Source organism: Heloderma suspectum, chromosome 5 (assembly GCF_057233095.1).
Source record: "Heloderma suspectum isolate Gila_16-S chromosome 5, 16-S_ref, whole genome shotgun sequence".
NCBI lineage: Eukaryota > Metazoa > Chordata > Lepidosauria > Squamata > Helodermatidae > Heloderma > Heloderma suspectum.
This window is the reverse complement of record NC_139462.1, coordinates 193,607,182-193,632,129: the sequence shown is the minus strand read 5'-3', so window position 1 is coordinate 193,632,129 and position 24,948 is coordinate 193,607,182. Positions and strand designations below refer to the sequence as shown.

At 41.4% G+C, this 24,948-nt stretch overlaps 1 protein-coding gene across 4 annotated transcripts in view; it reads left to right on the top strand.

Annotated features, from left to right (window-relative positions):
• Positions 1-21,111, top strand: part of VPS50 (VPS50 subunit of EARP/GARPII complex) — a 108,668-nt gene extending 87,557 nt beyond the window's left edge. For all 4 annotated transcript variants that reach the window (XM_084858837.1, XM_084858835.1, XM_084858836.1 and 1 more), the window contains 6 exons: positions 12,301-12,449; positions 14,914-15,010; positions 15,193-15,351; positions 17,594-17,715; positions 18,713-18,902; positions 20,372-21,111. In XM_084858837.1, coding sequence (XP_084714963.1) covers positions 12,301-12,449; positions 14,914-15,010; positions 15,193-15,351; positions 17,594-17,715; positions 18,713-18,902; positions 20,372-20,491 — 837 coding nt within the window. In that variant the 3' untranslated portion in view covers positions 20,492-21,111. The remainder of the gene's footprint in view (positions 1-12,300; positions 12,450-14,913; positions 15,011-15,192; positions 15,352-17,593; positions 17,716-18,712; positions 18,903-20,371) is intronic.
• Positions 21,112-24,948: the final 3,837 nt, after the last annotated feature.

Genomic DNA, 24,948 nt, shown 5'->3' with positions numbered 1-24,948 from the left:
TAACTTATATGCAGAGTACATCATGAGAAACACCGGGTTGGATGAATCACAGGTCGGAATCAAGATTTCCAGGAGAATTATCAACAACCTCAGATACGCAGATGATACCACCCTAATGGCAGAAAGTGAAGAGGATCTCAAGAGCCTCTTGTTGAGGGTGAAAGTGGAGAGTGCAAAAGCTGGTTTGAAACTCAGCCTTAAAAAAACTAAGATCATGGCATCTGGCCCCATCACTTCCTGGCATATAGAAGGGGAAGAAATGGAAGCAGTGACAGATTTTATTTTCTTGGGCTCCAAGATCACCACAGACGGTGACTGTAGCCATGAAATTAAAAGACGCTTGCTCCTTGGGAGGAAAGCTATGGCAAACCTAGACAGCATTGTAAGAAGCAGAGACATCACCTTGCCGACAAAGGTCCGCATAATCAAAGCTATGGTTTTCCCAGTAGTAATGTATGGCTGTGAGAGCTGGACTATAAGGAAGGCTGAGCGCCAAAGAATCAATGCTTTCGAACTGTGGTGCTGGAGAAGACTCTTAGGAGTCCCCTGGACTGCAAGGAGGTCAAATCAGTCAATCCTAAAGGCAGTCAACCCTGACTGCTCATTGGAAGGACAGATACTGAAGCTGAAGCTCAAATATTTTGGCCACCTAATGCGAAGAGAAAAGTCACTGGAAAAGACCCTGATGCTGGGAAAGTTTGAAGGCAAAAGGAGACGGGGACGGCAGAGGATGAGATGGCTAGATGGCATCACCGATGCAATGAATATGAATTTGAGCACACTCCGGGAGATAGCAGAGGACAGGAAGGCCTGGCATGCTATGGTCCATGGGGTCACAAAGAGTCGGACACGACTTACCGACTTAACAACAATGCTCTGGATGCCAATTTTTCCCTTAAAAACCACAAACTTAAAAAATAATAATTTTTTCGTCGCCCAGAAGACTGTGGCCCACCAGGGGTGGGGAGTCCAGGGGATGAAAATAAGCCACAGACCTCCCAAAATTGCTCACTTCTGGTGCTTGACTATGGTTTTTATTAGACTTCTCAGTAGCCTTTGAGCTGTTAGCTGTAGCAGTTTTTAAACAAAGAAACTTAGCATAGCCACTTTCGACCCCTCTGGAAGAGCTTTGTGCATATCTTTCTATTCCTTAATTACTGAGAAATCTTTCATTGGCAGTGATGTCTAGCTGTTATCTTTTTGACCAACTGCATTTTGGATGACTTCCTTCTCAGTGTTGACTTCGAATTGTTCCATTAACTTTAATAAGGCTAATCTTGCTTTAAATAAGACAAGTTCTTAGGCAATTCTGTCAGTAGCAAAAAAGTAATGAGTTTCATCAAACACAACCAATTTGGGGCCCATTTTTTATTTGACAGAGTTCAGGATATTAGTTAGCAATTAATCAAGATAAACATTAAGGTAATCTGTTTTCAGAGAAAGCGTTTAGAATTTGATTCCAAACATTGGTAAGGATAAGTGGGCCATAAATCTACTAGTGTCCATTCTAAAAAAAATGGAATGTAGGTAATTAAACCAACTCTGGGGTGATTTTGCCTCTGTAGCTGTTCATCTGAATCTGAAAGGCTGCCTTAGTGGCTGTGGGTTATTCAAGCCCTGCCTGGGGAAGGGGGTAGGAGAGATGGTGGTACGTCTGCACATGCTTTGCATTTATATGGTCCCAGGTTCAATAAATGGCAACTCTAGTTAAACCATTTTGAGTAGCACAGCTGGGAAAGACTCCCTCCCTTCCCCAGCAACTGGTTTACGTAGGCATACTGCCTCTGATACCGGAGGTAGCATATAGCCAGCAGGACTATATAGCCAGCAGCCATTGATAGCCTTCTCCTCCATGAATTTGTCCAATCCCTTTTTAAAGCCATCCAAATTGGTGGCCATCACTACATCTTGTGGAAGTGAATTCCATATTTTAACTATGTGCTCTGTGAAGAAGTATTTTAATTAAATTATTATTGTAAATGTTCAACAATACAAAACTAAACTAAAACAAATAGGAAAAGGAAAAAACTTAGCTACATAAATTTAAATATCTAAATTTCAATACATGCATATGAAGTGTGTGTGTGTGTGTGTGTGTGTGTGTGTATATATATATATATATATATATATATATATATATATAAAAATAAGAAAATGGAGCTTTCTCAGAATTATACATAAACTTCAACAAAAGCAGGCAAAATATCCAAGTAAATATCCATTCATGGGTTGCGTCTACACATCACCCATTCAGATGTAGAAAGTGTTATCAGGTCTTCAATCCATTGCATTATAGGAGGTGAACATTTATCCTTCCAACGTTGTAACATTGATCTTTTAGTTGTCAGAAAGGCGGAGAGAATCTATTTGTGCTAACCGTATGTTAACTTCCAGGATGTAGGTAGATATTTAAGAGGACATCTACATCAGTAAATATTAAAGAGTGTTCCAATACAACGTTTATCCATATAATAACCTCCTCCCAAACAGAGGCAACTATTGGGCATTGCCAAAACATATGGTTAAAAGACGCATCAGCTGTATTACCCCTCCAGCAATTAGATGACTTAGACAAACCCTTATTAAAGAGACGTTGTGGCGTCAAATAGACACAGAACTAGAGTTTTTGCTGAATAAGGCATAACCTGAGATCCATGGACGCTTCAGATATGGATGGTAAAGCAACGATCCATTGATTAGGCAAAATAGGATAATCCAATTCCCTATTCCATTCCTATTTAAGACCCTGCCAACCTAGCAGTTCGAAAGCAAGAAATTGCAAGTAGATAAATAGGTACCGCTTTGGCGGGAAAGGTAACAGCGTTCCGTGCACCTCGGTGTTCAGTCATGCCGGCCACATGACCACGGGAGCGTCTTCGGACAGCGCTGGCTCTTCGGCTTAGAAACGGGGATGAGCACCGCACCCTAGAGTCGGACACGACTGGTTGGGGACAGCTTTACCTTTTATATCATATTTATTCACCAATAATAAGTATTTATAAACATGGATCATGGGTCGATATAACTGATTGGGCTCAATATGTTTTTCCAATAGCGAAGGAGACTGAAACTGTAAAAGCAGCAGGACCAAGCCTAATGCTGCAGTTGCAGGTATTGCCATTCAGTCATAGCAGGCAAATCGTATTTAACACGCGAAACTGCAAAAACAAAAACACATCATCAACACCCACTAGTTGATAGCCTTATCCTCCATGAGTGGACAGAGAGACTTTTTTTAAATAAAATCTCTCCTGAATCTCCCATCAATCAGCTTCATGGGATGATCCTGGGATCTAGTATTATAAGAGAGGGAGAAAAATGTCTCTCTGTCCGCTCATGGAGGATAAGGCTATCAATGGCTCCTAGACAAGATAGCTACATATTAACTCCAGGTTCAGAGGGAGAATGCCTCTGTATGGCAGTTGCTGGGGAGCATGAGCAGGATGGTGCTATTGCACTCATGCCCAAGGAGGACATCTGGTTGGCCACTGTGTGATAAGAATGTTGGACTAGACGGGCCTTCAGTCTGATCCAGCAGGGCTCTTATTATGTTACTCGACTCAATAACTGTGGAAGAATTTAACCCAGGTCTTCTGAACCTACATCCTGAATGTAGGATGAATATCCTACACTGGATACAGCTATTTAACTAGAAACCAGTCAGTTTTGTATACAGGGGAAAGCTCTTGCCATTCCACAATATGAGTTCAAGCTAAGGCCATGGTTCTCAGTGGAATCCTTATGAACGTGTATAAACTTTTCTTTTTCATGGATTGTTTTATATTAACTTCAAAGGCAACGTATGGTAAGACAGATAGCAGAAAAAGGACACATTTTGGTTTGCAAAATTGCCCTTGCCTGGGGGAAGCATTATTTAGTAAGTAAAGTTTTAATTAACATCATCCATCACTGTGAAGGGTGAGGGATTAGTTCCTGTACCTGTGCTTGTATATTTTGATGGCTCTGCACTGACATGCATGCAGATAGAGAATATATCCTTTGAGAAGGCAGATATAAATTTTTAGGTTATCAGGGCTGAAAATAATTTGCCTTTTGAAAAGTAACAAAGTCTCCTTTTCCTGTTCAGCAGGAAGATTTGTAGAAGGCAATATATATCATTTGAAATAATGTAAAACCTTGCTAAAACAAGAAATGGCCTGATGAAGAGTTCATATTATTGTCACATATACTGAGAGCAGCCTGGTTATTTATAATGTTGCAGTATGAAATTCTGTTAGCCTCACCTTAGTAAGAGGACAAAAGGACTAGTTTTTATTTGCATGCGGTCTCGTAAAGGTATGCCCATTTAAAATTAAATAAATACCTAAATAAATACAACAAAATTGCCCAGCTTCCCTACCAATGAACTTAAAGCTCGCCAGTTTATGTCCCCACCAGTTTTAAGACTAACCTGGTGCGACCCCAGTTTTACCTAGGTGCTTATCTGTTGCCTTATTAAAACAGAATTTTCTAGGACATCATGGCACTATACCCAGTTTCCTAGAAGTAAGCCTCATTGGACTCAGTGGGACTTGCTTCTGAGTAGACATTATAGGATTGTGGTGTAAAGAAGCAACTTCCGTGCCCATGTAACCTTAAATAGGTTAACCTTTATTCACTGTTATATGTGAGAAAACATTCAATTTTTAAGAACGTAAAAGCCCTGCTGGATTCAGACCAAACGCCTATCTAGTCCAGCATTCTTTTTCCAACATGGTCATTCAGATGGCTACTGGAAGTCCAGAAATAGGACATCCTGTTTGTGTTCCCCAGCAACTGATATTCTGAGGCATGCTGCCTCTAATCCTGGAGGTAGTAGTCATTGATAACTATTGATCAATGACTTGTGAATCCTTATGTATTCTTACTTTGCGAGTTTGTAAAGCTTGTTAAATATTTCTCCCAAGATTAAGAGTGGCAAACCACAGCTATATTTGTGGAAATAGTTGGGTAGAGATAGAAGGAATCTTACAGATTATAGGGCCACTATTGTGGCCCTATGTTAAGGGTGAGTTGGATGAATGATATTCTGCCATTTTAACAAGAAATTTGGTGAGTTGGGGGGAGGTTCTACCATTTATACTCAAAAAATGGCTCAGAGGATTGATCTGAAACTTGGTTGTGTAGGAGAGATTGGTTTGAGAATGGTGTGTGCTAATTTTGAAGTAGAAAGGGTAAGAAATGGCTTATTTATACAAGTTTAAAATTTGACCTCCAGGTATTGTTGGTTTCTTTCTCATAGACTTTGCTGGAGGTAAATGTCATTGGCCGTTTTCCCCGTTTGTACAACATCTTTTGGGAAACTGTTTTGCCAGGTCAAGGGGAAGGTCTAGTACATGCTATGCCGTAGTACTACTGTAACATGGTTGTAGTTTTTATCAAAAACACAGTCCCTCCATGCCCTCAGCCCAAGATGGTATGAAATCATAAGATTTGGCTATTTCCAGCATGAGCACTACCTTGGAGCTGGATGGCTGTCGGTGACTATGGGAACTTGTAATGAGGAATGGTAGCTTCAGTTGCATGATGGCTTCAGTTGAATAGACTAGATGTATCTATTCCAGTGAACAGACAAATCTGGACTTCAGCCCATCACTGTGCAACTTACAGCCATCTAGGTCCAAGACAGTGGTGAAGCTGTAACTAGCCACAGCATAGAATACCAGACTATATCCATATTGCCTACATAGCATGTCTCTTAAGGGCATGGCCCCTAACAACTCTAATTAAGGGCATGGCCCTTAACAGCTGTAATTTCCCAACATCTTGGAACTTGAGAGAACATGGAAGGCTCTTAACAAACTGTGTTAAACCTAAAGGTTTTTCGTTAATTGAATCATTATACATCTGCGTAATGCAGGGTAAAACTAGGCCTGTTACCTTAAAAACACTACTGGCAAATACTAAATAGATGTTGCGGACTCATAACCTAAGCAGCCCAAATTGGAGTGGATTTACATACTTGGGATCCAGCTTGTGTAAGACCCATGGCATAGTTGGCTCAATATGCATCTTAGTAATTTTCTCTATGGAAGAGTATGTTAATAATATCTCTATCTGTGGTGAGCCTAGTAATCTGTCGGGGCCTGTATTGTTTTTTTCTTTTTTTTTTTAAACTTAATTATTAGTTTCAAGTATGTAGGTTTTACCTCTTATTTCAAAGTGTTGGTTAAAGAAAGATGGTGTCACATCACCGTCTTAAGTGTAGACTGAGTACAACGCAGAGGTGGGGTCTGAGCCCCAGCACACTAAGCAACTCCTTTGAACCCACAGTTTCCAGCGCCAACAGAAATCTATTTCACAGCAATCCCAGCTGCCAGTAAGAAAATGTGTTAATTTTTTTTTTAAGTGGAGGGGGACGGGCAGGGCACCTTGGTGGGTGTCAAGAAAGGTGTCCAGGGATACATTGGTACCCAGTACCAATACCCAACATGCTGCTACTCCTGATGTAGTGTGTGTGTGTGTGTGTGTGTGTGTGTGTGTGTCTGTGTGTGTCTGTCTGTCTATCTATCTATCTATCTATCTATCTATCTATCTAGAGTTAATGGGAGTACAAATATTGCTAGACTTGCAAAGGAGCTCTTGATATTCCTGTGTCCAGTGGAGAAAATTACACACTCCAAAAGCCTTTCTAACATACCAGTCAATGCTCTGTCTTCCTCCTTTTTAATTATCAGAAGTAATACCTCACAAAAGCTTCTGAAGTTCTTCCCCTGAATCGCACCTGTAAACGTGACAGTTGCTCAAAGGTCCTTCTTGTTTTCCTGTTCAATGAAAGAGAAAATGATAGAAGGAAATGTCACTCTTTTGAATGTGGGAAACACTTGAGACAGAAAAACATTTCCCCCTCTTTTTCCCTTTTTTGGTTTTTAAAGGCTCACATGCGACCTGTATAATGAAAGGCCTTCTTCAGTGCCTGTCTGCCTTTTGCTGTCTTAAAATAAAATATTCCTTAGTATATTGATATTGTAGACATATAGAATGATATTCTAAAGAAACAAAATGCCATCATGGGTCAGATATGTCCTCAGCGTATTGGCTCAGTGGGTCATGTTTGTTAGGAGTTGTATGTGTGATGGGGATACAATAACCTTTGCTTTGTTCTTTCCTTTCCTCTCTGAATCCTGTCAATTTGTCATCTTGGAGCACCACTGCTAGAATTGCACTGCATTTTCTCTTGTTTCAACTAGGGTGGGCTGTGGGCACGCACCAATATATTTTTGGTTCAGAGGACCAATATACATATTTCCTGAAAAAATTGAATTTGTTAGAATATTGTAATAATAAGATGGAATAATAAAAACAAAAGAATAAAAATTCCCTGCCTTTTTTGTTCTCTGCCATTGTTTCCCCTTTCCGCTGCTGCTGTGACGCAGTTTTTCCTCCTTCAGCTTTCAAAAAATGGTTGTGTTCTCCTTCTTTCCTAGTCACACAGGTAATCTCAGTTGGGGATCATGTAGTATATGGGACAGTTTCAGAGCCAGTCAGATCTGGCTTCATGCTGATGTCACTGAAGGCAAACGAAGCCAGTTCAGGAAGCATTATCCTCAATCCAATAAAGTGAAAACTTTTGCCTCCTTTCAACACTGTTGTAAAAGAATCACTGGAAGAGGGGATCTTTTCAGTACGGGTGAAAATGTTCATGAACACCCTTCCCCTTTGTGGGAGGGAGGTCAGCCTTAACTATCACACAGGACAGCTTGAGCAGAGAGACCTTCAAACAATGTGGTACTCTGATTTAAAGTTTATTTAGTAGAGAGCCAGTGTAGTGTATCATCATCATCATTAATTACATTTCTATACCGCCCCATAGCCAAAGCTCTCAGGGCAGTTTACAGAAGTTAAAACATTAAATACAATATAAAAAGTTTAAAAGCCACTTACATAAAAGCACACAGACAATATACACAAACAACATATAACTAAAAACAATTTTGAACTGTCAGTCATAACTAAGACACATCCAGGACTGATTAAAACTCATCATGTGCTGCCAAATGCCTAGGAAAAGAGATAGGTTTTAACCTGGCACTGAAAAGATAATAATGTTGGCACCAGATGGACCTCATCAGGGAGCTTGTTCCACAGATAGGGGGCCACCGCTGAGAAGGCCCTCTCCCTCATTGCTGCCTTCCGAGCTTCCCTTGGAGGAGGCACACAGAGGAGGACCTTAGTTGTTGAATGTAGCGCATGGGTAGGTTCATTTCCGGAGAGGCATGCCATCAGGTATTGTGGTCCCAAGCCGTCTAGAGCTTTATAGGTTAAAACCAGCAACTTGAATTGAGCTCAGAAGCATATAGGCAGCGAATGCAAGCGGGCCAGACTCAGTCTTATATGTTCAGACCTTCTGGTCCCTGTTATCAATCTGGCTGCTGCATTTTGCATGAGCTGCAGCCTTCGAACCGTTTTCAAAGGCAGCCCCACGCAGAGTGCAGTGCTTAGAGTGTAGCGCTTGGAGTGGTGGACTGGGACTTGGGAAACCCAGGTTCTAGTCCCTGCTCAGCCACTGGGTGACTTTGGGCTAGTCCCTGGGCCTAATGTACTGCACAGAGTTGTTGTGAGGATAAAATGGAGAGGAAGAGGATCACGTCTGCTGCCTTGGGCTCCATGGAGGAAAGGCAGGATATAAATGTAATAAACAAACGCAGGTGATGTTCTTGATATGTGTATGACTTTAAAAACGCAAAACGGCTGGAGCTCTTTAGGAAGGTTTATTGTCTGTCAAAGAGTTAAAAGTCTTGCCTTACCATCGTCATGATCACTGTGCAAGTGTGCAGTCCCTTCTTTACTCAAACTCCCCTGCTGTCATGAGTTTGAAGGCTGAGTGGCATTCCTGCCCAGCATCATGAAGCTCTCAAATTTGACTGATGTAGCACCTGTATTCTGCCCATCAACTGTGCATTAGGAAAAGAACCACCAAACTTCATACCTCTCCAGGGAATGATGCCTCATTCAGAATAATCCTCGTTGCATTTAGGGACCTTGCAGAGATGGGAAGAGGAAGCACAGAGCCTGTGATAGCAAGTTTGGCTTTACCACCAGGGTAGCTCAAACCCTTTCCAGAAAGCATTTGCACATTATCTAAGGCGTGCTAACTCCTCCTTGCCATGGAGAAGCAAACAAGGAGACAAGGGCATCCTGAGCAACTTGTCCAGTCCCTGGAATCATCTGAGTTGCTGGAGTTCTCCACTGAATTGTGTCTGATCCCAGAGACAAAATAGTTGCCGATTTTTCCAGTGGAGTCACAAGGTCAGAAACCACCCTCTTTCCCTTTTCCCAAGCCTTGATTGGGGCATTCAGTTTGATACAAAGTTTCAGGATAGGTGGATCAAAGAGGGGAAATTGGAGGGGGTGACAGAACCCTTTCAGATTTTTGATGGAACAGTAAAACCTCATTGAAGTAAAATACTACAGAAGAAAGTGTGGGTCCCAGCATTATCAGTTAAGACAGTAGGATGCGCAGCATGTCCCTGCAATGCAAGTTGGGGGGAGTATGGTAAAGTAGGGAGGAACAGCTAGAGCACTGCTTCTTTTCCAGAACCAAAGCATGTGCTGCAATCTCACAGAGGGGGAGGGCATAAACGTAGCTCATTATTTCATTGAGAATGGCCCAGCTTGCCGTATGAGAATTATAGCTGGACCTGAATTCACCACGGATTTAAAAAAAGCTTTTCTTTAAATTACAGTGTTCAGTTTGACTCCGCATTTCCATTCTTCACAAACCTGTTACATAAAATGTAGTTCTGGCTGCAGAGAATCCTACATATCTGTTTGTTTCATTTAGAATGTTCAGTTTTTGTTTTAAAACGCCTGTGTTTACGCATCGGCATTCCAAACGTTCTTGCACTGTGATCTGCTGATCTTTGGAGAGGTGTTTCAGTTATGAACCACATTTCACTTTTAACATATAAATAGCTTTTTAACTTAAAAGTTGACTGACATGGAACAAAGAGAGTTGTCTCTGGGCACAGATTCCTTGGCTAGCTTTTCACAGTAACCATCCCTTTGCCCTGAACGCCTTGCTTGTTTCTTATTCCCCTTACATGCTCTGATGTGTTTTTCTTTAATATTATTTTTATAGGACACAGCTTTCCGTTTTCTTAATGTTCAGGAGAGACAGCACAGCTTTGCATTTGATGAGGTGTTTGCTGCAATAAATACTTAGAAAAATATAGTTGCTAAGAGAAGGTCACATATATATTGCTGAGGGAAATTCTGGACCTTAAAGCAGTTAGATCTTCAGGTCCAGTTATTCTTGATTCAAATCTTCATGGGGGAGATTGGGTTTGTTAGATTTCACTAGATTGGTGCCAGGCGGTGTTCCTGTGTTTAACTACTCAGTGACCTAGGTTGTATGACACAACACCCACCATGGCTTAATTTAGCCATAGCGGCTGCCATGTTGTGTCGTGCTGGGCGCCTGTGGGTGCCCTTTTTGCATGGTGTCTACCCCTGGTGGCCATGGTTTGCTGTGTTGTGTGAACACATCATTGTGTGTTATTTGAGAGAATGGACAACCCTCCAAAAACTCTGAAACAAGGTATGAGTTATTTGAGGGTTGTCTATCCCCTCAAATAACCCATGATGCCATGTTTTCATGACACAGCAAGCTACAAGCGCACCACTGCCCCTTGCATATTCAAAATGGCAGGTGGTGTGTTCTGCTAAGGCCCATGGGGAAATTAACCCATGGTAGCTTAGCGTTATGTGTGAACAACCCCATAATCTAGTGGTACTTCCAGATGGAAGCCTCCTAGCACTCACAATCCACTAACAAGACATTGTGGAGCTATTCAATCTTTTCTTCCTTAATGGATTTTTTGGTAGAAAGAAGGAAGAAGCAGTGGGAAAATACAGGAGGGCTACAAGTCTAAGGTGATGTCATCTGTGAATGAGGCAGGGTGATTGCATGATAAAAACCCTAACTTGGAAGGACCCTAGGTTTCTGTTTGCGTGCACCATTGATTGTCTTGTGGGACTGAGGCAGTTGGTTGTTAAGTGGGAGCTATTCCATTCACGGCCATTGTAGAGAATAACATCCAGCCTTTTCCACTGAACAATCACTCTACCTGTTACTGTAAGGGTTGCCAGATGTCACTCACACTTTTATCCCTTTGCTGTTTTTGAATTGTGGTTGATATATTGCCTACTTGGGGGAACTTTAATCAAATTCTCAGTGATGCCTGTGAGTTGGCTATTGCTTGTGTTCTCCACATGGTAATATACTCCAGTGGGAACTATCAAAGGGGATTTGTGATGTGTCATGGGGACGTCTGCTGTCCAAAGAAACAGTTTTAAGAAATCCATTGGGCCAGTTCAGGCGATTGTGTAATGAAATAGCAATTTGGATCCCATCCATATCCAGTGGCTAAAATGGGTCTCTACTTGATGTCTGCTTCGGTTGTGTATTCAGCAGTGTATCTAAGAAAATAACACATGCTTGGAAGCTTTAAATATGATCTGTGTTTCCATTTAATGGACGTGGGTATAAAAAGAAAGGTGGTAGCTGACTTAATCAAAATCTTACTAGGTTGTAAATCATTCGTATTACCTTTTGAGTCATCTCATGTTGTGGGAAAGCATTATTTTATTTGTTCCAAAAGATTTTCGTTCTATAAAATTGGCAGTTTCATATAACTTGTTTATACTAATTTGTTCTTTCCCACAACATAATGCATTTTACTTGCTTGGAGCAACAGGGAACCATTTAGTATCCTGGTGAATGATGAATCTTCATCAGCTGTGATGGATGGATTCCAGTCAGGTTTCTCTCAGTATTCATTTGAATAACATGAAAATGAGACTTCAGCAAAAACAGGAATTCCTACTGAACAAGCCAGGAAGTCATTGCTAATAAATAAAAAAATGCATTTTTGTATGTATGCGGAGCTTGTGAAATGTAACAACGTCCTAGCTTAGAAAATTGATTCCTTGATTATCTGTAAAACAGTTATAGGGTTGAAAAAGAATAGTATAAGGTTGCTGTTAGTGTACAGGCTAAGTTTGCTACCTCTGAAGATGAGCTGTCTTATTAATTATGCTTCTCAAATCTCAGGCCTCCTTGCCTTAGAAGCCCATTGAAGTGTGTTTGTTCTTGTGGTCAGGTTTTGTGTCCACTGGAAACTAAAATGGAAGCAATGGTGTGTGTGCTTTGAACTTTGGTCCTCAGAGGGATCTGTGTTGCAGCTTAAATCCAGCTGAATGGAAATTAGACGTGCCAGTTTCCATTCCCTTCATACCATAGCTCTGCTCATAATGTTTCAATTGCTCTAACCTCTCCTCCTCTCCTCGTTGTTGCAGGAGGTCTCTTCTGATGCTGGTGGAACTCTGACTGCTGTTGAAGAACGAAAGGAGAAAGTTCCCATCCCACATCTCAGTCATCTTGTAGTCTTGACATCAGGCAGTAGTCTGTATGGCTTGGCAGAGAGAGTGGTAGCCACTGAATCCTTGTGCGTTAAGAACCGTCAAACCGTTCTTTCTGCTTCCTGACAGCAATGCAGGGACACATTAACTAATTATTCTGGACACTTGCTATTTAGTTTTGGTTAGGTTTCGCCTGTGATTGTTCTGTTAAACCACTTCATGCAGTTTTCACGGTACTAGGTTTTTGTCAGTAGCTGTGACACTTCATGGAAGCAGATCATCTTGCTTCAGTGACACTGTAGGGATGGGGAGTGTTACCCCAAATACGCATTGCAATCATCTGTTGATTTATTTGACTGTCCAGGGATAAATCTCACAGAAAGGAGGCACTGTGCTAAGCCGTAATGAGAGACGACATGGATACCAGAATTAAATTAAAAACCTTTACTAAATGAAGATAGAAAACAGAATAAACTAGTATGGTTGCATAAGATGCATGATTACAACGTGATGTGATGTAACATGCAAGATGGTTCAAGTCCCTGCACAAAACCAAACAAAAGTCTTAAAGAACAAGTTTATCTTCCCCAGAGTGAGGAAAACAGAAGAAAGAGACAGGGCCCTCCTCTACCATTCCTAGGAACAGAAATCTAGGCTCAACATAGTTTTGGCCATGGCAGTGCAAAGGCAGGGAACCTTTTAACTGGTGATATCTGCTTCATGAAAGATTAGCTAAGCATGCCTAAGTTCTAAACAGCTACTTCAACTTTAAAGTCTACAACACTGCTTTCATCCTCCCCTCCTCCTCCCCTCCTCCTCCTCCTTCTCTTAAGCACCTTAAAATCAAGGTGATGTAAAATACAAGAAAGATCTAACAGTAACAAAAACCTGATTGCAGGCTTGTAGTGTAAGTAGACACATAAGGAAAAGGAAGGAAGAAGGTAGTAAGAAACGAGAATGTACCCTATACATGTACCTGTACTGAACACTCAATATCACATTAATGAATCTTCAAGGATACATATGTGACATGGGAATTGATTTATTTATTGTTGGGATTTCTTTCCTGCCCTTCAAGCAAATTCTCAAGGCGGCTTACACAATATCACAAATGATACAACACAGACCACTAGTGATACCCTTAACAGCATTAAACTAGGGGTGCGTGGTACATACTGTACCAAAACATCTTAGAGCCCAGACTTCTTGTCTTAGCTGATGCTTAAAGCAGTTTCCTCCTCAGCTCTTCTGGGTCCCTTTGACGTAAAGGCATCTCTTATTCTTAGGAGAAAACAGTTAAGCTAGCCCATACAGTGAGATAAAGTGCGTGTGAGCTGAGCATTTCCATTTGAGCATTTAGATAGGAGAAATAAGAGGAATATTAGATCAGCTCTTGAGCCATGGGTCACATCCTCATGAGAGTACCATTCCGTTTCAGACAACATAAAATGCACAAGCTGCTGCAGCTGTGCTCAGTTGTTTGATTGCATTACCAACAGCATTGCCCCACTGTTGCTTGACTTTGCCAAGCGTTTCTTTTTGGTTTTCGAAACACTTCCTTTCAATATGTTGTTTAGATGTGTGTGTGTGTGCGTGCGCGCATGTTGTTAGCAAATGAGGCAGTCTTTTAATTTAGAAATAATTTGTAAATACTTTGTAACTGAGATAAAGCATTGGGACCATTGGGAGTTTTCCCACAGAGTGTGTGTTTCCTTTCAAAAGGGATATTAGTTAAGAACATAAGAACAGCCCTGCAGAATTGGGGCAAAGGTCTGTCAAGTCTAGCATCATGTTCCCAATCATTTAGGTAATTTTAGACTCTGGACCTAATGGTTTTATGGGGGTTGATTCTTTAGATATATTGTGTATTATTCAGTGGAGGCTGTTGGCTCTGATGTCAGTGGGGCCGTGAATCCAACCAGTCAGAACTCTAAAGGAGCTATCCAAGGGACAAAACTTTAGAGTTCTGAGTGGGTCTGACTAAAACCTGGAGCAGATTCACTACCCCACTGCTATCAGAGCCACCAGCCTCCACTGGTATTACTTCACTTAGTTTGAAATATGGTAAGCCAGACCCGCTATGTCAGGTCACCCTCATGCTCATTCTGCTGAGTGGGGCCCTGGACTTGTGCTCCAGAGCCCTGTCCTGACAGCACCACTATTTCCTGCAGTGGACAACCAGATGCCTCTGGGAAGCCCACAAGCAGGCATGAAGGCAGCAGCCCTCTTTTGCATTCCTCAGCAACTGGTATTCAGAGGCATGGTGCATCTGATTCTTTAGGGAGCACATAGTCATTCTGACCAGTAGCCACTGAGAGACATCCTGCGCAAATTTGACTAATCCCCCTTTAAAGCCATTTAAGCTTAGTGGCCATCACAGGAGTACTTGGGTGTTGGATCTGCAAGATATGATATTGACATCCTTCTGATTTTAAAGGGCTTTAAGCTGAGGTTTTCATACTTTCATTGTCTGTCCTCTGCAAAACAATCAGCATCTCTAATGTCTTGTATCCAGGTCAGTCACAATGGATTTTCTGTTTTGTTTCTCAGAGTATTTTTGGCTGACCAGTTTGAGCACCTCCAGTCTCATCTTGATGCTGTAATGCCTCCAGCCAAAAAACCATTTCTTCAGCAGTTCTACTCACAGGTCAGGATTCTGCACGAATTCACTGTTGTTGTTTTTTAAGTGTAGATTTCATTCATTTTCCTGATTTGACATCACCAGCACACAGCATGATGAGAAGTTGTGTGGTTTGTTAGATGTATTTTGTATCATAGTAAGAAAAATGCTATTAATTGAACTAAGTTCTGTTTAACTTTGTCTTCTAGACGGTTTCAACAGCCAGTGAACTGCGTAAACCTATATACTGGATTGTAGCTGCTAAAGCAATTGATTATGAACAGATGCTACTTCTAATGGCAAATGTGAAATGGGATGTAAAGGAAATCATGTCGCAACACAATATTTATGTAGATTCTCTTTTAAAAGTAAATATATTTTTTCTTGCATTATCTTGAAATGACCTAGCAAAGAGAGAAATTATTTCTGTAACTGCGTTGTTGTGTAGTTTGTGCAGAACATACTTACTCAGATGTTCTGGTCCATCCAGCTATTTGTTGGTCCTGTAATAGCTAAAGAAATACATATTTGTTTATTCATTATTAAACCTAAAGGTTTGTGAGGCATGTGCCAATAGTGGGTGGAGGAGACATTCACAAGGGTTCAGTCCAAGTCATATGTTGGGATATGCCTTGAACAAGTGCACTGTGGGATTCTCTTAGTTGGGAATGTGAGAAGCCTGTCACATAGGACAGCACAGAGAGAAGAAAATCCAAGCTTAATTTAATAGCCAGTGTTGCCAGGATCTGGTCAGATTGACCTTGAGTAGTAATATGCAGCAATTTCCTTCTCTCTCTTATTTTCATTATGAGTTTCTGTCAATCTGCTCAAGAACCTCCATGTTCACAGACTTACTTAGAAGTGTTATTCCGTTAAGAGTTCAATCCTAAGCATGTTTACTCAGAAGTCAGTCCCATTGCTTTCAGCTGGGTTTACTGCCTAGTAAGCGTGCATAGGATTCTAGCCATTCCATTCTATTTGCTTTGCATTTCCTGGACAAGTGGCACTGACAGTGGATTATTTTAACCAAACAATCAACAAATTATATGTTTGGTCAGTTTTATTTGCTACCATGGAGGCTTTTAAATCCAGGCGAATACTTCCCATTTTAATGCTTAACTAAAGCAACAAATATGGGGCCATAGTATTCCAGTGTTAGTTAGAATATGTGCATGTATGCATTTAATGACAACTAGGGATTCACAAATCCTGCTGATTCTGATTCAGTACTGATCTACAGCTAGTAGGCCAGATACTTTGTATCCAAGTGTGTGCAGCAGCATTAGACCTGTAGTTCCCAAGAGAAGTGCATCCCAGGATGTTCCCACACATGGAAAGGCCAGCACAACATGAATCAGGTTCATGAACTGCTTAATTTGTCCAAAACTCAGAAACCAGTCTGTGCTATGACAGGGCCTGCAAAGAGGTCGCAGGCCCCAGAGTGCTCCAATGACATGCTACCCTAGGGTCTTCTAGTGCTCCAAGGGCATGCTATCCTAGGGTTCTCTGGGCAAACCTGCATGCAGAAAGTCCCAGGTTCAGCCTCCAGTTCAAAGGATCAGGCACCAGGTGTCTCTGCCTGAGATCCTCGAACACTGCTGCCAGTCAGAGTTGACAGTACTGAGCTAGATGGAGTCTGACCTAGTATAAGGTGGCTTCCAAATATTACCTGGTGTGAGATGGGATCAAACCCATATTGATCCCAACACGGAATTCTGTGAGCCTCCCCATTCCCCCAGTTTGGTACAGGTTCCAAACAGAGACCTAGTTCAGCCACTAAATTCTATGTGGTTGAATTTGAGCTGAAATTAAGTTAGTTTTTTCATGGTTTGTACAGTTATTTGTGCCACTGTAAGTTCCTTCCACTTAGCTGTGCTTTCATGGCTGGAAAGGTGTGCCACCACTGACTAAGGGGATCTCTACACCTCAAGTTTATTGCGCATTCGTGGTTGCTCACTCACTGAATTGTGTGGGTCCATTACATGTCATCGTCATTGTCCAGTCATTATTCCATTGTTTCCTCCCACCTGTACCGTGTTTTCCTCAAATGGAAAAAATGGGCTATTTTTCCAGATACGTGCAAATGGAGCATCAAGTCCTCCCCGTGTAATTCTCCCCGAGCATGAATGAAGCACTGAGTGTGGTTGTTGGGGGCGTGGTCATGATGTCGAAGGTGGTGATGAAGGTCTGATGGGCGTTCAGCTTCCCGCACCTGAGCCATTTTGGGTCCTTGCCATTTTCAGCCTGCCTGTTCAAAACAGAGCGGCAGCTGTGACTGCTGCTGCGTTTGCCCAAAGCAGCAGAGACTGGCCAAAAGCATGGAAGAGGGAGGCGGGGCTGATGGAGATTGGTGGGGAGGGGCTGTCCATGTGTCAGTCCCCATCCACTAGTAGTGTGCAAGGGGAGGGAAAGGGGCAGGAACCCAGGAGCAAGCAGCTGAACCTGGAGCATATGTAATGCCTCTTCATGGAAACATAATGCTATGGGAAGCACATGTAAAGGGCATCAGTTATGATCCTGCATTTAAAATGGAAGCGGAAAGCTCCGTTTTAAATGCAGGAATTTAGGCCAGTGTAAAAATCCCCTAATATGTCCTTTACATTTTATTAGGAATTTGAACAGTTTAACAGGAGGATGAATGAGGTTTCTAAGAGAGTTCGTATTCCGTTGCCAGTGTCAAATATTCTTTGGGAACACTGTATACGACTAGCCAATAGAACTATTGTGGAAGGGTAAGTAGGACATGATATCCTTTCCAAAGATAAACACCTAAACCAGGGTGGGCAACTTACGGCACTTCATCAGCCCTAGCCAGCATAGCCAATGGTGAAGGATGATAGAAGTTGTAGGCCAGAACATCTGGAGGGCCACAAGTTGCCCACCCTTGACCCAAGGATTCCCTTGGCCCAAGGAGTGGTAACTCAGTGCCCTTCAGATCTTTTGGATTACAACTTCCATAATCCACCATTGGCCATGCTGGCTGTGGCTAGTGGGAGTTGTAATCTAAAACATCTGTTGCACATGGTTCACTTGTGCTCTTTTCTTATGCTCCAAAGTTTGGATGATGTGGCTCTAATTAGTCTATAGGTGTTTGGATTGAGCGTGCTCTACCTTAATCTTGAGGTGGATAGCTTTGGAGTTCTGTGCAAGTTCTACAGTAATAACACCACAGATATCTGTAAGCTGGCTGGCATACGACTCATGGGGAATACAATCCTTGAACTGAGCCTGAGCACATAACCACTGTACATAAGTGAGGATATTGTTTATTAGCTAAAATTCTTCCCTCTTTATTTTATTGCCAGGGAGAAACAGCTGCTGCTGCCCCTCAGGCTTCTTCCGACATTACTTTTTAGCAATGCAGACATTTATCAATACAGACGTATTAACATCACTTTCAACTGTTGAGATGCATTCCAGATTTTTTCCTAGATGCACATTCAGAAGCTAGACCATTCCTGTTGCAAACAATATTCCCAATAGTAACTGACAGTTCCTTGATATCTTTTAACTGCATCTTACACTAAGGGTGCAATCTTATGCATGTTTAAACAGAGAAAAGGCCTACAACTCCCAGCATTCCCCAGCCAGCATGGGGAACGCTGGGAGTTGCAGGACTTTTCTCTGTTTAAACATGCATAGGATTGCGCCATAAATGGTCTACAAAGATCAGAAAGCGATTACCAGGCAACCATGAGCACTTCGTAATCTCTCGTTTATCTGTCTTAGTTATGCGAATGTTAAGAAGTGTAGCAATGAGGGCCGTGCCTTGATGCAACTGGACTTCCAGCAATTTTTAATGAAACTGGAGAAGCTCACAGATATTAGGCCTATTCCAGATAAGGAATTTGTTGAGACCTACATCAAAGCTTATTATTTGACTGAAAATGACATGGAACGCTGGATCAAGGAACACAGGGTAAGAACTGATCTTTCGTTCCTCTCATTGGATGGGATTTGTGGGTAGTAGGCTTGAAGCAACAACGTGGTCTGTGTTCTTGTCTAACCCTTCAAATGCCTTCATGAGCATATTCTGTGGCTGGCAAATTACACAAACGATATTACGTAGTCATCCAAAGGAATGGTTGGGCTAATCCTTTTACACCCCTCTGATGATTTGCTAGGGAGAGATTCTGGGTGCTACTAGGCTAGGAAGGACACCATATGCTGCAGCAAAGGAGCCTTGGAAACAAAATGAACTGGATATGCCAGAACTGTGTTTTGCTTTTCTCACTCAACGAGACATCTGAGGCACACAGTGCACAGACGCACCAAAGGTCATCAATTAATCATCTGAGTGCAAGTCAAAAATTAAGCTGTAAATTTTAGTCCCTGTCTTTGAAATTTATTTATTTTTTAACCTTGGGTAATAGAAGCCAAAAAGTCGCCAGAAGCATAGCCCCCCCGCACCACCCCACCCCAGTCGTCTGCAAATCTTGTTTCAGCCTCTTTTCTTTGTCCAAATAGCCTATGCCAGGACCAGAATAGTTTCGTTAGATGTGCGAGTCTATTGTTTGCTATTTTTGTACATCCCTCACTTTGTGACTATCACAGTTTGTAAACAATAATGTTAGAGTCGTAGTCACTCTCTCCATATGCTGGTTGGAGCTATTTGTTTGCAGTTTTAAAACTTCCAAATGATGCACTGGTTCTGGGTTACTCTCCATCTGGTTAGACATTTGCTTTTCTTGGATCTCAGTAAACCCAATTTGAGAGCATTTCCACTCTTCTCCCTTACCCAAGAGAAACGTTGAAACCTTTACCTCTGTTAAATAATCACTCAAATGTTCTGGCAGTGTCTAAAGGAAGAGAGAGAGCTCTGTTTAAATAGGCAGCCGTGTCCTGGCTCATTTCAGTGCTTTTGTAGGATTTAACCATTATCCTTATATATACTATTACAAAATTCATGTTTCTTTTGATCAGATACAATATTACTAATTTGCTCTCAAATCCTTTAGGTAAATTGGTAACGTGAACAGAAGCACTGAAAATAGATTTGTTGAAACGGCATTATATTTTTTTAGTATCTGTTTTCATAGTTGTTTTTAGTCTGAGCCAGTGTCACATATTTTTCCCTGAAGAATGGAAAATAAATTTTAAGTGCCTTAAGATGTTTAAATATTCATGGAATTGCATTCCATCCACCGCTTGACTAAAATTGTAAGCGCTTTCCCATTATAATCTGTCATACTTGTAGCCAAATGCCCTTCTAAGCTTCACAGCCACAAACCGTATTCACACATGGCTTTCAGTCGTTCCTCTAGAAGTGACAGGTTCTTTCCTTGGTGAAGAACTTATTTATTTTTTCCTAACAACATGCTACATTTTTTCTGGGTGCTTTTATTCTGTTTTCTTGAAAGTAAAACATGATTTGCTTCCTTTGGCCAGGAATATTCCACCAAGCAATTGACTAATCTGGTGAATGTTTGTCTGGGAACCCACATCAACAAAAAAGCAAAGCAGAAACTATTAGCAGCTATTGATGACATAGATCGACCTAAAAGATAATTGGAGAGAGGTTCCAGTCCTGTGATGTTGTTGTTTTTTAACTGTGTGAAACATGTGAAGAATCTCTCATGGACTATTGATAGGGTTTGGTTAAATGGAAAAAGTGTGTATCCTTTTCTTATTGGCTTTGAAGACACTTTGAATCAGTCTGTGGTCTTCTCAAATGCAATTTTATACTGTCTCTTTTGTGTTTCTTTTGTTGTCAAGGGGGCACTGTTCTACCAATTTGGGGATGTATATTTTCCTTAACGGTGTATTATATGTATGTATGTATGGCTAATCAAAATTAGAAGGAAACAGGCTGAGATAATATATTTAGTTGGTGGTTTTGTTTTCTTTTATTTTGTCTTTTTGTAAAGGGAGTCTGAGTGTGGTAGTTCTCCCTTCTATGCTCCGAAGAAGGTTATGTGTCCATATAAAGAGGAGAACCTTGTACAGAGTCTTCAGATTATGAATTGTGCATGTCTTTTCAGAGTATGCATCAGCAAGACTATTACTGTAATGTTTAAGCGCATTGCCTTTTAATGTACTTTTAAATGCAAGTTCATTTCAAAATGAATTCTGTCTTGTCAAAGGAATTGACCGCAAATTATGGGAAAGTAATAAACACTGTACACTAATGAATGGTCTTATGGGATCTGTTCCTGAAAGCTCATGCGATATCTATTTCACAAGAGCACTTCACCATATACACTGGAGGTGTGGGATAATAAAGTATTTGCCATACATTGACTCTGGCCATTTGATCCAGTCTTGCCATGTAGTTGTTCACAAAAATAAAGTCCTTGCAGAGAGTGACTCTCCAACAGAATTCTTCTGTCCCAACTTCCAAACTTAGCCGAGTCTCCACTTCAGAGATAATGAGGTGCACTGAAACAACTTGGCAGATAAGCGCAGACTCCTTCTGAATCCATTTCAGCTTCAGAAATAGGCACAGATTCGCCTACAGTAGGGTGACTTGATGCAAAAGAGGACATCTTTAATCCTGCATCTTTAATCATTGTGTAGAAGAGGGAATCTCAGCATCCGTAGCTTGCATGAATTTCCCTCTTCTACACAGATATTAAAGATAGCTCCCATCAGCCAGCATAGCCTGTGGTCAGAAATCATGGGAGTTGTAGTCCAAAACATCTGGAAGGCATCAGATTGGGGAAGACTGCCTTAAAACATCTGTGGGCATTGATTTCAAGCAGTTGTTCAGCAGACGCCATGCATCCTGTGTTGTGGAAAGACTCAGGGTTGATACAAACTAGGTAAAGCTGAGGTTTCAGTGGAAATATTGTCACTTCGGTTCAGTGAAGCCTGAATGTTTCCCTAGAATTTAACAGAAAAGTGACTAATGGAGAATATATCTCATTCTTTCTTGACATATTTGCCAGACAGAGCAGATTCTTTTAATCAGCTCTAGCGTATTACATTTCATTCTGAACTGAAAACTAAAACAAAGGAAAGGAAACTAAAGAAGCTTTTAAAAATCTTCCATTTTTGAATCTGCAAAGCTAATGGCTGTCTTGGACTGCTGTGGTAGTATTTAAGGTTAATCGGTGAAAGCTTTGGTTTATAATGTTGAAAGTATGGGTGGACTTGGAACTCGATAACAAAATCTATCTCTGTCCATTCTTTCAGCTAAACGTAATGATTGAAACACACTGTCCTTGTATATTGAGTTGCGAGGTTTGCCACTCACATTGAGTGATTTTGAAATAGTCCTTTTTAAATATTATTGCATTTATATCCCACCTTTTTCTCCTCTTGCAACGAATCCAAGGCAGCTTATACGGTCCTTCTCCTCTTTTTCCTCACAACAACCCTGTGAGGTAGGTTAGGCTGAGCATCAGTGACTGGCCCAAAGTCACTCAGTGATCTTCATGGCCAAGTGGGGACTAGAGCCCGGATCTCCCAAGTCCAAGTTCAACACTCTAAACAGTGCACTACTACATTAAGCTCACTGGGTGACTCTGGGCCAGTCACTGACTCTCAACCTAACCTACCTCACAGGATTGTTGTGAGGATATAACGGAGAGGAAGAGGACCATGTAAGCTGCCTTGGATTCGTTGCAAGAGGAGAAAAAGGTGGGATATAAATGTAATAAAAACTTAAAGTAAAAATGACAGAGGAATGGAATAGGGCAGCCTGCCCCAACCTCATACCCTCTAGATATTTTGGACTTCAACTTGTGCCAGGCTCAGCTAGCATAGTCAGGAATGCTGGGAGTTGTAGTCCAAAACATCGAGAGGGCTGGAATGGGGACTTCCAATCATCACTACTAGCAAACATGTTTAGGATCAGGTTCTGGGGTTTTTTAAGGTTTTTTTTTTTAGCCATTTCTTTGTTGTGTTTAACTGCTGGCTTGCTTAAAATGGAACTGAGGCCCATTTGACCTCTTCACTTGTTTTCTTCTGAAAGTATTGAAACAGATAATCTCTGCACATTAGTTTGACCGTGAGTTACTCTGTGGTCATGAGCTGCCAACGTTGGTTGGTATGTTCAGGTAAGCCAACTATTCCATCTGCTGCCAAACCTTTTTGAGGTTCTTTCTTTGAACTAGAAGAAACTGTCAGTAGAAAGATTTGTCTTTTTCATTGTGATTTTCAGGGCATTGCCTCTTTTTTGATACAGTAAAAAAAAAAAAGCAAGCTGTTTACAGGGTCCTTATTCTGGGAACTGGTTTATATTTATTTTAGGATCTGAATGTTTATTAGCAGTGTGACAGCCAGGGCATTTTGCAATAAACACATGAAAGTGAATGATATATGCCTCCTGTTTCAGCACATCCATAAAGAGCATATGTTTATCCGGTATTATTGGCAATGGTGATGATTTGGGCATTGGCCAGGCACATGTATACGAGGTAATGAGGCTATAATTTTGTTTTATTCCCTGTAGTTACCGATCGTGATAAAAATCTGTATACATCTCACCAGGATCACCTAAAAACTCAACAACAAGGTGGGATATGCTGCCTGGAGCATTCTAAAGGAGGGGAGGCTTCCAGGATCCATTTTGTTCTTTACTAGAACCTTGAGATTCACCAGATACTAGTGCAAAAGACATCCACTTGGGGCACAGTCCTCTGGGATAGACGCCCTCTGTCCATCCTAAGCTCTGCCAGCAAGATCCCAGTAAGGCAGAGGACTTTTTAGGCTCTTCCTCCAAAAATGTATTGTACGTTAGGCCTCTGACCCCATCTAACTCACTGTGCTGGCAAATCCATGGCCTCTCCCCACCCACTGGCCTGTTCCCAACACACCCATTTCCTTCCCTTCCAAAGTTGTGATGCCAATCCCAAGAGATGGTGCCACCGGGGAGCTTTCTGCAGCAGCTGGGAGGGTGGGGTGCAAGATCCACAGTCAGATGTCCTTGGAGCACTGTCTCAGGCCTCAGAGGAGGAAATCCACTGCATCCTATGGCCCTTCAGACACTGTCTAGGGAACATAGGATTGCTCTCTTAGAATTAAAGAATTCTGAGCCCAGAAATTTGTTTTTAGTACCAGAACTGAATGGAGCTCTCAGTCCTCCCACAAAAAAAAATTCACTCCTGCTTATCCTAAGCTTTATTCTTTTATTCATTCACTACCATTTAGAATGGGATAGGAGGAGTCATGTTGCTGCTGCTGTTGTTAAACAATTGGGAGTCAGAAACCCTTGCCAATCTACTGCAACTAGCCAAGAGATCTACCAGTAGATCTGGATCGACCTTCTGCGTACCTCTCTGTTCAAAAGGATTGGTCTAAAATAGACCACAAGTGGGATATGCTACTGGCACCATCATTATTTTCTCACCTAGGTTTTTTTTTTGGGGGGGGGGATTCTTAAAGATGAGAAAGGATGATAAGATGCATAGGATGCCAGAATACATTATTTAAAAAAAAAAAATGGTGTAAAAAAAGGCATCATCTTTGGAATTGAACAAAGAGCTAGTTTCTGCAATCAGGTAAGTTGAGGTCCTTTCTGGTAAATAATGTCATAGTCCAGGTGGTGTAGGAAATTTGCATTGTTAAAGTACTTCTGGCTTTCTGCTGTTTTTGTTAAAGAAGCTTTCTTCCTTTTTTTTAAACGTTGAATGTTGCTTGTAGTCTGATTTCCTTAAATAAATTCAATTGTACTTTTTTAACTGCCCCTGTACCTTACGGGTTTCCTCTTGGTTCACCTGTGCCAGGCCAAGTGATGTTACCAGTTAAGCTGGTTTATTTCCCTGGCCATTTTTGGGAACTCTTTGAGGTTTTCTGAGATGGGTGCTGCCAGGCACCTTAAACAGCTGGAATTGTGGCAGCTAAATGTGGCTTTTGGATGTGGCATCCCAGAAAAGAATTGGGGTTTGGGAATAAACCCTGTGCCCCCATTTCATCACTGTCCCACATTGTAGTTGAAGATTGAAAACTGGGCCATGGATCTATAAAAGCTGGAAAAGGCTCATATCCTAGTCTGGGTTGATTTCAGGGAAAAGATGGCAAAA